The sequence below is a fragment of the Oncorhynchus keta genome, chromosome 24 (genome assembly GCF_023373465.1).
Source record: "Oncorhynchus keta strain PuntledgeMale-10-30-2019 chromosome 24, Oket_V2, whole genome shotgun sequence".
Lineage (NCBI taxonomy): Eukaryota > Metazoa > Chordata > Actinopteri > Salmoniformes > Salmonidae > Oncorhynchus > Oncorhynchus keta.
This window is the reverse complement of record NC_068444.1, coordinates 23955863-23971279: the sequence shown is the minus strand read 5'-3', so window position 1 is coordinate 23971279 and position 15417 is coordinate 23955863. Positions and strand designations below refer to the sequence as shown.

At 42.4% G+C, this 15417-nt stretch overlaps 4 protein-coding genes across 48 annotated transcripts in view; 3 read left to right on the top strand and 1 right to left on the bottom strand.

The window, feature by feature from the left end:
- The window catches only part of arfgef3 (ARFGEF family member 3), a 51354-nt gene extending 44213 nt beyond the window's left edge, over positions 1 to 7141 (top strand). For 4 of the 45 annotated variants that reach the window (XR_008078420.1, XR_008078415.1, XR_008078416.1 and 1 more), the window contains exons 34-36: positions 46 to 411; positions 1218 to 1509; positions 1547 to 2609. Coding sequence is in view for 1 of the 45 variants with exons in the window: in XM_035801138.2 (XP_035657031.1) it covers positions 2607 to 2798 (192 nt within the window). In the remaining 44 variants the exon portion in view is untranslated. Of the gene's footprint in view, positions 1 to 45; positions 634 to 1180; positions 1510 to 1546 lie in introns of all 45 variants that reach the window. The other 41 variants (XR_008078421.1, XR_008078426.1, XR_008078448.1 and 38 more) reach the window with 40 other exon arrangements.
- Positions 7142 to 7424: 283 nt separating this feature from the next.
- Positions 7425 to 9261, top strand: LOC118402828 (uncharacterized). The gene is made up of 2 exons (XM_035801140.1): positions 7425 to 7715; positions 7820 to 9261. The coding sequence occupies exons 1-2, from the start codon at positions 7488 to 7490 to the stop codon at positions 8453 to 8455; spliced, it is 864 nt and encodes a 287-aa protein (XP_035657033.1). The 5' UTR covers positions 7425 to 7487; the 3' UTR covers positions 8456 to 9261.
- Positions 9262 to 9987: 726 nt separating this feature from the next.
- On the bottom strand, positions 9988 to 13728 carry LOC118402831 (cytochrome c oxidase assembly protein COX20, mitochondrial). The gene is made up of 4 exons (XM_035801143.2): positions 13579 to 13728; positions 13091 to 13205; positions 10906 to 10969; positions 9988 to 10393 (listed from the first exon to the last, which is right to left on the bottom strand). The coding sequence occupies exons 1-4, from the start codon at positions 13606 to 13608 to the stop codon at positions 10246 to 10248; spliced, it is 357 nt and encodes a 118-aa protein (XP_035657036.1). The 5' UTR covers positions 13609 to 13728; the 3' UTR covers positions 9988 to 10245.
- On the top strand, positions 13710 to 15389 carry lhb (luteinizing hormone subunit beta). The gene is made up of 4 exons (XM_035801142.2): positions 13710 to 13821; positions 14298 to 14434; positions 14562 to 14757; positions 14955 to 15389. The coding sequence occupies exons 3-4, from the start codon at positions 14575 to 14577 to the stop codon at positions 15198 to 15200; spliced, it is 429 nt and encodes a 142-aa protein (XP_035657035.1). The 5' UTR covers positions 13710 to 13821; positions 14298 to 14434; positions 14562 to 14574; the 3' UTR covers positions 15201 to 15389.
- The last annotated feature ends 28 nt before the right edge of the window (positions 15390 to 15417 follow it).

Sequence of the window (15417 nt, the reverse complement as noted above, 5' to 3'; positions counted from 1 at the left end):
AGATACAGGTGGGACCGCATGTAGGGGAAACATGACCAGATACAGGTGGGACCGCATGCAGGGGAAACATGGCCAGATACAGGTGGGACTGCAAGGGAAACATGACCAGATACAGGTGGGACCACATGCAGGGGAAACATGACCAGATACACGTGGGACTGCATGCAGGGCAAACATGACCAGATACAGGTGGGACTGCATGCAGGGAAAACATGACCAGATACAGGTGGGACTGCATGCAGGGAAAACATGACCAGATACAGGTGGGACTGCATGCAGGGAAAACATGACCAGATACAGGTGGGACTGCATGCAGGGAAAACATGACCAGATACAGATAGGACTGCATGCAGGGGAAACATGACCAGATACAGGTGGGACTGCATGCAGGGAAAACATGACCAGATACAGGTAGGACTGCATGCAGGGGAAACATGACCAGATACACGTGGGACTGCATGCAGGGGAAACATGGCCAGATACAGGTGGGACTGCATGCAGGGGAAACATGGCCAGATACAGGTGGGACTGCATGCAGGGGAAACATGGCCAGATACAAGTGGGACTGCATGCAGGGGAAACATGGCCAGATACAGGTGGGACCGCATGCAGGGGAAACATGGCCAGATACAGGTGGGACCGCATGCAGGGGAAACATGGCCAGATACAGGTGAGACCGCATGCAGGGGAAACATGGCCAGATACAGGTGGGACTGCATGCAGGGGAAACATGGCCAGATACAGGTGGGACTGCATGCAGGGGAAACATGGCCAGATACAGGTGGGACTGCAAGGGAAACATGACCAGATACAGGTGGGACCGCATACAGGGGAAACATGACCAGATACAGGTAGGACTGCATCCAGGGGAAACATGACCAGATACACGTGGTACTGCATGCAGGGGAAACATGGCCAGATACAGGTGGGACTGCATGCAGGGGAAACATGGCCAGATACAAGTGGGACTGCATGCAGGGGAAACATGGCCAGATACAGGTGGGACCGCATGCAGGGGAAACATGGCCAGATACAGGTGGGACCGCATGCAGGGGAAACATGACCAGATACAGGTGGGACTGCATGCAGGGCAAACATGACCAGATACAGGTAGGACTGCATGCAGGGGAAACATAACCAGATACAGGTGGGACTGCAAGGGAAACATGACCAGATACAGGTGGGACCGCATGCAGGGGAAACATGACCAGATACAGGTGGGACCGCATGCAGGGGAAACATGGCCAGATACAGGTGGGACTGCAAGGGAAACATGACCAGATACAGGTGGGACCACATGCAGGGGAAACATGACCAGATACACGTGGGACTGCATGCAGGGCAAACATGACCAGATACAGGTGGGACTGCATGCAGGGAAAACATGACCAGATACAGATAGGACTGCATGCAGGGGAAACATGACCAGATACAGGTGGGACTGCATGCAGGGGAAACATGACCAGATACAGGTGGGACTGCATGCAGGGGAAACATGACCAGATACAGGTGGGACTGCATGCAGGGGAAACATGACCAGATACAGGTGGGACTGCATGCAGGGAAAACATGACCAGATACAGATAGGACTGCATGCAGGGGAAACATGACCAGATACAGGTGGGACTGCATGCAGGGAAAACATGACCAGATACAGGTGGGACTGCATGCAGGGAAAACATGACCAGATACAGGTGGGACCGCATGCAGGGGAAACATGGCCAGATACAGGTGGGACTGCAAGGGAAACATGACCAGATACAGGTGGGACCACATGCAGGGGAAACATGACCAGATACACGTGGGACTGCATGCAGGGCAAACATGACCAGATACAGGTGGGACTGCATGCAGGGAAAACATGACCAGATACAGGTGGGACTGCATGCAGGGAAAACATGACCAGATACAGGTGGGACTGCATGCAGGGAAAACATGACCAGATACAGGTGGGACTGCATGCAGGGAAAACATGACCAGATACAGGTGGGACTGCATGCAGGGCAAACATTGCCAGATACATGTGGGACTGCATGCAGGGCAAACATGACCAGATACAGGTGGGACTGCATGCAGGGCAAACATGACCAGATACAGGTGGGACTGCATGCAGGGAAAACATGACCAGATACAGGTGGGACTGCATGCAGGGAAAACATGACCAGATACAGGTGGGACTGCATGCAGGGCAAACATTGCCAGATACAGGTGGGACTGCATGCAGGGCAAACATGACCAGATACAGGTGGGACCGCATGCAGGGAAAACATTGCCAGATACAGGTGGGACTGCATGCAGGGGAAACATGACCAGATACAGGTGGGACTGCATGCAGGGGAAACATGACCAGATACAGGTGGGACTGCATGCAGGGAAAACATTGCCAGATACAGGTGGGACTGCATGCAGGGGAAACATGACCAGATACAGGTGGGACTGCATGCAGGGCAAACATTGCCAGATACAGGTGGGACTGCATGCAGGGAAAACATTGCCAGATACAGGTCCAGTTCTCTTTTCATGATTGGATAAACACTCAACCCTCTCTCTCGTTCTCTTTATTTTGTTATCTTGTTCTCTCTCTGCCTCTCTCACTCTCTCTCTAGGCATGGACTAACATGGTTCTGACCATCCTGACTCAGATCCAGCTCCTTCCAGACCCTACCTTCGTGGCCCTGCAGCCCGCCGTGTTCCCCTGCATTAGTCAGCTGACCTGTCACGTGACTGACCTCCGTGTGCGCCAGGCAGTGCGAGAGTGGCTGAGTCGCGTAGGAAGAATGTATGACATCACTATGTGAGGAGCAGCTGCGTTCCTTAGTGTTTGTAAAGGGGAGACTCAAAGGCTCAGCCAATGAGAATCTGCATTGCCACTTTTAGCCGCATTCAGTTTGATTGTAATTTACAAGAAGTCATTCAGTTTGATTGTAATTTACAGGAAGTCATTCAGTTTGATTGTAATTTACAGGAAGTCATTCAGTTTGATTGTAATTTACAGGAAGTCATGCAGTTTATCTTTGCTAGGTTTTGCTTTAACGCTGTCACTCCTTAATGAAATGGAAGTGAGCTTTTTACCAAAAATAGAATAGTTGTGTCTTTAAATTAGCTGACATAGCTATTTATTGTAGACCCCAATTTATGTTTACTACATATTATTTATATAAATTCTTTACAACTGCAAATATGCTATTACATTAAGAATATATATATTTTTTATTTATATTTGTGATTTGACATTGGAATAACTGTACATAAATCAGATATTGTGCTATATGAAGATATTAGTTCCAGTTAGCTTTACACATTTCAGTAGTAAATTGGTATACTGCACTCTGACAAGATTCCAATCTATAAATCAGGCAAAATGATTTACCAAGCCCAGGCCCCTCTCAGTGAAATGGATGATATTCTCTTTAGTATTAATTAACATTAACAAATGTTGTTTAAGAGAGGAGATGAGATGCCTTGATGACACCAGCCAGTCACAAGGCCTTGGTGAAAGTGACCCAGTCCCCTCTAGGTAAATAGACCATGACCCTAATCCAGTGGTAAAAAAACCTAGGTGGATAAACTCTAATTGGCTGTCGCAGTGAAAAGAGTACGGCTCCCTATACTTTCGGGGATTTTTTTTGTTGCAAAAGGGAGGTGAACTGTTGGGCCCAAAATGATTGTACTCGCGTTTACCCTCCACTACACCACTGCCCAAATCCATCCATTCTTTAACATGATGGAAATACAGCCTTGCTATTATCTAATCACGCCTGAGATCTCACCATATAGGTCAATGAGTCGTACTCATCAATGTGCAATGAAATCAGAGAGCAAATCCCCACATGCTGATCCTCATTGAGAGCGCTGTTGATAAACAACCCAACAAATACTGTAAGGCAGGATTATGTTTCGTTCATATACCCTCGAACCTCAACAACAGTTTGGGTTGGAGCCATGCTCAGACCTGGCCTGTCTAGAAACGGTCATCCTTAGATAATGTCAGACCCAAACATGATGATTCTCCAATCACTACGCCTTTCCCTGACCATACCCGGACTCCTCGCTAGCCCCTCTATAGGAAATGTTGGAATTGCTATCGTGTTGTCCCTCTGACCTCTGACCCTGCTCTAATAGCTGACATCTGCTTGGGTATTAATGAAAAGGGACAGATGATTGAACACTCAGTACATGTATCACTATAATATATGTTCGCCATTGCTGTTTGTGTAAATTTGAGCAGTCAAAGAACAGCCTTTTATGTACCCACCCACACAATTTTGTCTAGGATTTTAGTAACTTTAGTGGATTATTTATTGGTAGATATAATATGCACCTGCTCTCAAAACATGTTCCCTTGAATGTACATTTGTTCCCTAATGTTTTGATACAGTTGACATTTTCATGCTGGCCTCCAAAGATTAGTTGAATCTCTGGTAGTAAATGTCTGCGCTTAAAAGGTATTAAAAATAAATATATCTTATTAGGTTTTCAGCTCTACTGTACTCTAAAATAGGCAAGAATTGAAAAAAATTGAAGTTGGCCAAAATGCATTTGTGAATATAGTACATTTTTATATGGAAGCACTCTCAAGCTCATTATAGTAACACACTTTTACAATGAATCAAGATGATTTCATATAGAAGAAAACGGAAAAATAAGTACATTTAAATGTAGATATCTAGAAAGTAACTTATTATGTTAGAATTCTGTCATGAGAGTTCATGTAATATTCTACTATTGAAAAGTTTAGTAATTGCTTTCGTTGCATAATTTGTTGAGCGTATTCTCATCTGGTCTCCATTGCAGTACTGGGGGTAGAATTTTCAGTGTCAAGTTTACTTATTACAGTGCTTTATAGTGTATTTTCTTCTGACAACCTGGGACGACAGTCTTTTGCATACATACTGTTTATTATAGAATGTACCTTTTTGTTTACGGTCTTAATGAAATGATCAACTTTGGGAGGTGAAAATGACTGTACAATGACCAAAGACCTGCCCACTGTATGTGTCTAGGGGCTCTATTCAATCTGGATGGCTGAAGCATTACAGATTGGGGCGATTTTAGAAATGTAAAGGTAATTTCCGATTGAGCTGACACATACAGCGTTTACCTTGAATACAGTCTCCACAGGAATATTGCTGTTAAAATGTCAAGTCACGCCAACCTGAACTCAGGGGTATCATAGTAAATGTACATTTGTATGGTATGTATTAATTTGTGGATGCCCATCATCCATTCCATATATATTACAAATTACAATTCGTATGATGTGTTATGAATTGCAATTCATACAATGTTACAAATTTGCAATATGTATGATATGTTACGAATTCCAATTTGTTGCGGTTAAATTTAGCTAGCTGGCTAACGTTAAGGTAGGTAGGGTTAGGGAAAGGGTTAGCTAAGTAGCTGAACAAATAGTAGTTACTAAATGCAAAAGTTGTCCATGATGAGATTTGAACACGCAACATTTGGGTTACTATACGTTTGCGTTATATTACAACCAAACATCCTCCTTTTGTTTTTGCCTTCGGTAACCGTCTGTTTTATGTAACCAAACGAAACATACCAACTATTTTCAGTTTTCCCAAAATGTAATTTTTTAAAAATGTTACCTATAGTCTGAGACCAGTCTCATCATGCTGTAAAGCTGAACTTCAGCAATAAAGATTGAATGGAGCCCTTGATGTAAACTGCTGATGATTATTAAGTTCCATTCGTTGTATACTTTTACAGCATCATCTCTCTGGAAATTATGCTGAGCATGAAGCTTGTGAATGTGTTATATAGAGGCACTATCTTCTAACTGTTGATCCTTTCCAAGAAACGTATCATCTGCCATAGCTTCCTATCTGCTGATTGAGGATGAAAAGGGAGCAGGACCCTGAGAGAGTGCGTAGGCATATAAGCGGCTTTGAGAGAGAGAAACCGTCGACTATTCCTTATTGTCGGAGTTGATAATTTGTGGGTAGATTGTGACCCAATTGTTTGACACAGTTTGTTCAAAATGATCAGTTTATGGGACGATGGACGTGGATTTTAAAAACAATGGAGTGTTTGTGTATCTAATCGTCCTAGACTGTGGCAATATCATTGCTTCCTATAACACATTTTTACTCCTCTGCCCCAAACCGTGTTGATGCATTTATTTGAAACCATCAATAGTCCAATTCCATATGTTCTGCAGTGCGGGAGCACATTACTTTATGGCGCATGAATACCCATAAGTATGGTCCCATGAGATGGCAATTGTTTTCAACACAGTTCAATGTGTTTTTTGTTTTATAACCAAAATTCACATGATTTGAATTAAAATCACTTGACATCAATGGTATTATTATACCTTTATTTCAACAAGGAACACAGACTGAGACCACGGTCTCTTTTACAGCTGGGCCCTGTAGCTAGAGGTGTATTGTGTAATGCTTAATTTAAGGCAATTTGAGTGAGAAAGTGTTCTAATGTGTGGAGCATGCCTGACGGCTTCTGTAATGTTTTCATGCACTAAGACAACTGTTTTGTTAACAGATTAATTTTGCCATCTTAAGTGTTTAGCCAAACAAAATTCAATTAACTGATTATTACAAACATTTGGTTAATATATTGTTATTAATATGAATATGTTTTATGATTATTTTACTGTTCGGCAACTAAGTGTACATATACCGTCAAAATTCTGCCAGTTTATAAGTTCTGTACATTTTCCTCTGAATGACTATGGTCGGTATTATGGATGAACTGAATGGCACAAGCCTGGCAGAAAGAATGTCTTGCTTAGGGCTCTATTCAATCCCTATCGTGGAAGTTCTGTGTTACAGCATGAAATTTAAAGGCAACGTTTCAGCGTTCGTGGAGACTGCATTCATGGTAAACGCTGCATATGTCGGCTCAATCAGGAATTACAGTACCTTTAAATATCTATCACACAATCTGTAATTCTTCAACGACACAGATTTAATAGAGCCAATATTGTCACAATGATTTTCAAAAGCTTTTTTCTGCCTTTGATAAAAAGTAACTTATAATGTTTGTGTTCTTTCTCTGGCTGGACTCCCTTGCTGATGTAATTTGTCTTCAGATTGTATGTATTCATACTCAGTATATTTCAAAGCGCTTTTATGTTGTGTTGTAGAATAAACAAACAAATCGATTACCGGATCTGATGATTTATATATTTGTCTCAATTATGAAACTCTCTTCATCTAAGAGGGGGTCAGGAACTTTTCTCAAAACAGTATTTGTGGGTGAAAGGGTTTTACCTGGTCCTCTGACAGGGACAAGCCAGAATAACTGGGGAGGGGGGTTCTCTAAGAGTGCATTTTCCCACTACAAATTAAATGCACCTCACTCGCCACATCAGTTGACCAACCACCCACGTAACCATTATGTGCAATGTAGGCCAAATGTGGTGCTGCTGTGAGTAAATCCAAAGAGATTGGAGAAGCCTGGCTGTGATTGGACACTGTTACGTCCTCAGTGATCTCTTAGCTGGACCCATGCTTGTCATGCCCTCATTTGTAAGTATTGTACACCCTGACACGAGAGTGATAATCGCTCTGATTGTCGCTCCACTCTGCGCTCCAAGCCCAGGCTTTCAGCCCAGCATCATGCGGATGTTACTGGATAGCGGTTGGATGAAGTTTGGGCCAGCGGGCAGAGATAGCCTTGACTGGGTCCCTGGGTCTGGGCCGTCGCCGCTCCCCTCTCTCGACAAACATGCTCAGGTAAGTTGATCAACAGGATGCACATTAAACAAAATGGATGAGATGTTTAAAAGTATGTGAAATAAAGTAACTAGTGTTATTCACACCTTTTACTCTATCACCAGGGTGACCACTGGAATGAGTTGACCCCCAGTGAGGACATCATGAGCAAACAGTTCATCCTTTATGTTGTCGTAGCAACAACCTCTCTCCTTTTCATCAGCCTCGTTGGCTTCCTGGTCTACAGGAGATGCTCTACCAGCAAATTGGCTCTGACCAACGTCATCACCCTGGACCTGGAGGAGCTCCAAGATCTGCAGGACCTCCAGGACCCAGAGGGCAGCACTGACTTCTTGTCCTCACTGGCCTTGCACAGAGACCATATCCCCAGCTGCAGCTCTGAGACAGACATGTCTGACGGAGTCTTCCTCATGGTCTACCTGCCAACACCCTATGAGGAGACCCTCACTAAGTTAGCCCGGGCTGCTAGCATCCGAAGCTCCAGAGGTGTGGATCGATCTGCTAGTGTCCGAAGCTCCAGAGGTGTTGATCAAGCTGAAGGCACTAGAACCTCCAGAGGTTTGAATCGAGCTGCCACTGTTAGAAACTCAAGAGATGTGGATCCCCCTAAGATAGACCGATCTGCCTCTGTCAGAAGCTCCAGAGGTGCGGATCGAGCTGCCAGCATCAATAGCGCCAATCCACCTGCTGGTCAAGGGAGAACAGACGCAGACTCAGTGAAGGAACAGTCCACGGACTAAGGGCAGGATTCAATCGGATAGCTCCTTTCTGGCAATGCACCATTTTCAGCAAATGTTAACGCAGTCAACGCAAATCTTCTGCAGTCTGGATTGAATCCTGGCCAATATCAAAATAACATCTCTGGATCGTCATTCCTTAATTTCTTGCTGCCAGGAGCTGAAACCATAGAGCAGCTTCTCTTTGTGTTTGTAAAATGTACCTTTGTAGCCTGATGGAACAGTCTGTTTGTGCTCTTGCTAACTCCTCTCTGTATTCCTTCATTGTCATACTAAACATGTATAGCATGACAGAAGAGTTGGCAACAGCACATACAGTATGAGACCAGGGTTTCTCCTAGGCTGTGTCGTACAGCATATTGTGCAGTTTTTCATGATAGTGTTAAGCAATGCATGGAGGTCAATGGTCAGAATTATTCAGAATAAGCCGATCAAGATGGTACTGTTACTGTGCGTTTCATACTGTTTAACACCTGTCTGAGGAGCTTTTGATAGTTGCAGAAATGTCTATAAAGCTATTTCTTCTGTTATCTGGTCATGTTTAAAAAAGGAAAGAACATATCTTATGTTTATTTATAGTTATATTATTCATATCATTAAGACTTATTTCTAATGTAATTACTCCCTTCCTGCACAGCTATAAAAAAAATATATATAATAATCATGATCAAGGAAGATGAAATACCAAATGTAAATGAGGGGTCTATTTTAAATATTTCTTAATATTTTTCATGAACTGAATAAAAGTGATATTTGATAGTCCAAATATGTATCAATTCATTGTAAACACATTAAAGTCTTGACATCTATTGTTTTTGTCTTAATTTATTTTTCTGTAAACAGTTCACTGGCTGGCTGCTGCAGACTGACATTTACCGACCGTTGGGACAAACTATCCACAAGTTGCTTAGTAAGCTGGATGTAGGCCTTTGACAATGCTGCACACTGAGAAGAACAAGGCCATCTGAGAGGCCCATTATGTGGCAGCACAGGGCCAAGGCAGATAATATGAACTTACATTGTTTTACTTTTGCTATGAGTTGGACCCTAGATGGAGGGGCCAGTGGGCTGTCGAGACACCCATACTGTCATCACAGATGCAGCACCTGTGTGTTGGGAGTTTGTGGAGAGGTCCACTTCTCCACTGTGGCCTTAGCCCCTAGCCTCGGTGTGACAAAGATTTGCACACAGTTTGCAGTCAGGAAATGCATGCCTCTTAAGAGGCAACAGGAGTGAAAGAAGGACAGGAGACCGAGGACTAGTTCTCCGCTGTAGCTTTGTGTCAGACCTAAAGACCCAGAACGCACACATTCTCATTCACTCCAGTAGGGCTGGATGATAGATAGTGAGGTGTGGAAGATTTACTACAGTGCTGTGGTATGATATGATGCAGAGTGCCATCTAGTGGCCATCTGGTGATCCGGTAATAGACTATTGCAGTACTCTTATTTAGTCCACACATACTCATTTTTATTTAACTAGGTAAGTCATTCTAGTTTACAATGATGGCCTACCAAAAGGCATAACACTGTACAGAAAGTCAATCAATATTTATTCAGCGCACAACCAATCATCTCTTAAATAACTATGAATAGATCCACCATTGTGCACAAAAACAACATTTGTTACAGAATATTTTACATAGAAATAACAAATCTGTCAGACAAACCATGCCTGACATGATCCAATAAGACAGATAAATAGAAGAACATTTAAAGGCTGTGGCCATTGTGAACTGCAGTCAAGGGTGTGTGAAAGAATCAATGATTTGACAACGGGAACATGTAATAATCTCAAGGACATGAAGGGCAAGGCTCCTGCTCTTTTGGTTTACTGACGGTGTCCAAACTCGTGCCTTCATACATGACCTTGTTCTTGATGCCATCTTGGATCAACCTTTGCTGCATACGGAGCTTGGCATTGGTAATTCTACAGTAGAACCTGAGAGCGCCAGCAGAAATAGACCATCAGTGTAAAGGGCTGGTTAATACATAGGGACCTGCATAGGGGTTTAGGCTGTATAGGGGTATATGCTTCATATTGGCTGCCTTGGGGTATAGGCTAAATTGGCTGCATAGGGGTTGTAGTACTACACAAATAGATGAAAACATCTCATGAATATGCTGAATAAATATTCTAAAATGAGACAATAATAAAGTGGTCACCCCGCCTGTGTTTTGGTAAAAAGCTGAGGGATGGGCCTGGAGAAAAGTAACCACTCTCAAATTCACAGACAGAGCAATGCAAGAAAGGACAGCAAAAGTATAGTTTTAACCATGTTGAGGCTATACATTGTTTACAAACAATCTTATATTTCAAGAATCAGTGGGTCTATTTCATTAATGTGTAAGTTCAAAAATGGATGTAGCAAATAAGGATTCTCGCTTTTAATGGACATCAACTAGCCAACAAGTAGGCTAAGCTTATAAATCAACACTGACTTCAAAACCTACCATGATCCCAGTGTGGTAAGCATGAATCCTGCAAAACCTATGTCAAAGGACCGCTTGACTCGACCTGTGAATGACAAATTAAAGGCATGTGTAAGAAATGGAGAAATACTGTGAGAAGCAATAGAGGAAGAGCTGAAGGAGAGGATTTACTCTGCCCAAAATCTGTCCTTGTGAGATAAGCCCTTTTTTGTTTGGAGGTCTATGAGAGTGTTGAATTACATGAGGCTTATTTGATTGAAAATAAGTTTCATAATAACAGTCAAAAGTTTGGACACACCTACTCATTCAAGGTTTTTTCTTTATTTTACTATTTTCTACATTGTAGCATAATAGTGAAGACATCAAAACTATGAAATAACACATATAGAATCATGTAATAACCAAAAAAACTATATTTTAGATTCTTCAAATAGCTTGATAACAGCTTTGCACACTCTTGACATTTTACTCAACCAGCTTCACCTGGAATGCTTTTCCAACAGTCTTGAAGGAGTTTACACATATGCTGAGCACTTGGTTGGCTGCTTTTCCTTCATCTGCGGTCCAACCCATCCAATCTCAATTAGGTTGAGGTTGGGTGATTGTGGAGGCCAGGTCATCTGATGCAGCACACCATCACTCTCTTTTGTCAAATAGCCTTTACACAGCATGGAGGTGTGTTGGGTCATTGTCCTTTTGAAAAACAAATGATAGTGGGACTAAGCGCAAACCATGTCGGATGGTGTATTGCTGCAGAATGCTGTGGTAGCCATGCTGGTTAAGTGTGCCTTGAATTCTAAATACATTTCAGACAGTCACCAGCAAAGCACCCCCACACCATCACACCTACATACTTCATCGTGGGATCTACACACGCAGAGATCATCCGTTCACCTACTCAGCGTCTCACAAAGACATGGGGTGTTGGAACCAAAAATCTCATATTTGGACTCATCAGACCAAAGGACAGATTTCCACCAGTCATATGTCCATTGCTCATGTTTCTTTGGCACAAGGAAGTCTTCTTCTTATCGGTGTCCTTTAGTAGTGGTTTCTTTGCAGCAATTTGACCACGAAGGCCTGATTCACACAGTCACCTCTGAACAGTTAATGTTTAGATGCGTCTGCCACTTGAACTCTGTGAAGCATTTATTTGGGCTGCAATCTGAGGTGCAGTTAACTCTAATGAACTTATCCTGTGCAGCAGAAGTAACTCTGGGTCTTCCATTCATGTTGTGGTCCTCATGAGAGCCAGTTTCATCATAGAGCTTGATGGTTTTTACGACTGCACTCTTCAGTTCTTGACTGACATTCATGTCTTAAAGTAATGAGGGACTGTAATTTCTCTTTGATTATTTGAGTTGTTCTTGCCATAATATGGACTTGGTGTTTTACCGAATAGGGCTATCTTCTGTATACCAACCCTACTTTGTCACAACACAACTGATTGGCTCAAACACATTAAAAAGGAAAGAAATTCCACCAATTAACTTCTGACAAGGCACACCTGTTAATTGAAATGCATTCCAGGTGACTACCTCCTGAAGCTGGTTGAGAGAATGCCAAGAGTGTGCAAAGCTGTCATCAAGGCAAAGGGTGGCTACTTTGAAGACATGTTTAAATTGTTTAACACTTTTCTGGTTACTACATGATTCCATATTTGTTCTTTCATAGTTGATGGCTTTACTATTATTCTAAAATGTAGAAAATAGTAAAAAAAATATTAATGAATTAAAAACCTTGAATGAGTAGGTGTGTCCAAACTTTTGACTGGTACTGTATGTGGATGCACGAGGCAACTTCCATTGTTAGAGCAGTCACCCGGCTATCTTGTCAATATAATCTATGGAGAAACCTATGACAGAAGTAATATATTCTTACTATGCTCATATTAATGGACATTAATGGATTTCACCCAAACAAATCGCTCAAGACAGAGTTACATGTATCTGGCACGAGATTAGGTTATGGGTTCTGAGATTACACTCAAACAAACAAATAATTTAAGAACAAATTCTTATTTTCAATGACGGCCTAGGAACAGTGGGTTAACTGCCTGTTCAGGGGCAGAACGACAGATTTGTAACTTGTCAGCTCGGGCGTTTGAACTTGCAACCTTCCGGTTACTAGTCCAACACTCTAACTAGGCTACGCTGCCGCCCCTCATTGATGTATGCCAGTGAATCTGCAGGGAAATCAAACTTACTTGTGGCCAAAAAGTGCAAAAGGCCAGCAGCCAGGGATCCCCCAGATCCATGTAGAAGAGCCTCTCTGGCACAAGGTGTGTTTTGAACGTCCAGAATACCCAGCACCTTGAAACCCTAAATGGCATACCGTATATGAAACACATTATGGGAAATGAAACTACACAGAGAATAAACAGAGAATTACTGAGATATAAACCGTGATTACTTGTATCTTGTATCAAGCATCACATTATATTACATTCATACTGTTAGCTAGCAGACACGAAAGAGGGGTAGCTAACGTTAGTTAAAAATGTAATGAAGAAACACATACTCAGCTATAGCACACTACCGTTAGCTAGCTACCTACTTAAGCAAACTAGACAACTACTGTAGCGACATCACCACCAATAATATTCTTGACCTTCAACAAATGAGTTGCTGCTAGCTAAGTTAGCATTGTCACAGACAATGTTTTCTGAATGACATGTCTAGGACACTTTTTCACCTTTTTGTCACTTTCCTCTTCACCGGCCATTATGGCATTAGATTGACCCTGTTATGAGGAATTTATCTTCAGCATCGCCTGTATTTACTTTCGTAATCACACTGTACACTGAGCATGCGCACTAGCAGGTTCGTTAGAAATTAACCCACGAGTTCATAAAAGGAAACAGTGGTCAAAAGCTTTTGTGTTCCGGGAAGTCTTCCTCCAAGTATTGCTGACACAGATTATTTATTGAAAAATAAGGTATGCTTTCAAAAATGTATTTGATATATTGACTTTTTTATATGTCATAATTCTTTCAAACTGATACAGCATGCTTTACCAAAACCTTGAGCAGTATCCAACAGTGGGCTATTCACACAATAACTTAAATGACTACCCGTTGTACCAATGAACAAGTGTGTGATTAATAGGGTTAATCCTGTCGATGAAATTCTATCTCAACAAAATGTACTTGCTTGGACCTTGATAACATGTGCAGCATTAACATCAAAACATGTCCTTCCTGTGTACAGCAGGGATCTAACTCTATGACAATTATGTCAATCTGACCCTATAAAGCCATCAACTCTTGAGGGATTAGGGTGTCGAATGAATTAATATTTTGATGCAATGTCATCATCCACATGCAGAAGTCTAAACTGTGCAAAGTAGAGGTCAGGAGGAAGTCATTGTGTCAAAGTAATCCATTCTGTTACCAACATGGGATTCTATTCAAGGTTGTTGTGAAGGGGGAGAAATCATGAGCAGAGCATCCAACCCTGAATACTAGCCTCCTCCACTGTATAAATGCCCAAACACACTGCCCATCAAGACACAACTTTCTGCTGCCTGCTGAACCCTTTGAATCCTTCAGGTAAACCTATCTATATTGATCAGACTTCTCTTATTGTTATATATAGTTATTACAACAATTTGCAAATAATAAGCAATTTACACTGTACCATTTCTAATGCCAGATAAAATCATTTGTTTTCACTTAGGCTCTCTTTCAGGATGTTAGGTCTTCATGTAGGCACCTTGATCTCCCTGTTTCTGTGCATTCTCCTGGAACCCGTTGAGGGGTCTCTCATGCAGCCCTGTCAGCCCATCAACCAGACTGTGTCTCTGGAGAAGGAAGGCTGCCCAACGTGCTTAGTCATTCAAACCCCTATCTGCAGTGGCCACTGCGTCACCAAGGTACAATGTATACAGTGGTTTAGTATCATCTGAATGTACTATACAGTGGTTAGTGTTATCTTATTTAGAAGGCCATAACTTCCTTTAATTGTCAATGTGTTCTTCATAATTGCGTATCAAATACAACACCCCTAATGCGTGAAAACAAAAAAACATTGATCTACATTTACCTTTCCTCCTGTGTATTTATTTACCAGGAGCCGGTTTTCAAGAGCCCATTTTCCACCGTGTACCAGCATGTGTGCACCTACCGGGACGTCCGCTATGAAACGATCCGCCTACCTGACTGTCCCCCTTGGGTGGACCCTCATGTCACCTACCCTGTGGCTCTGAGCTGTGACTGCAGCCTCTGTAACATGGACACTTCTGACTGTACCATCGAGAGCCTGCAGCCAGACTTCTGCATTACCCAAAGAGTACTAACAGATGGTGACATGTGGTGACAGCCAACATGTCTGCCTATGTAATGACATGTTATATTACACCCGCCCATGTAATGACATGTAGGCCCAATGTATGGTGAACTCAAACTGAACTCAAATTTCATAGGTACTACAGACATGGGCTTGTAGGTTGTATGTGAATGTACTTGTACTCATATTGGGATCTGAATAAACTGACTCCAACTCTGACCACTTTCAGGTGTCCTCTTTTAAGAGT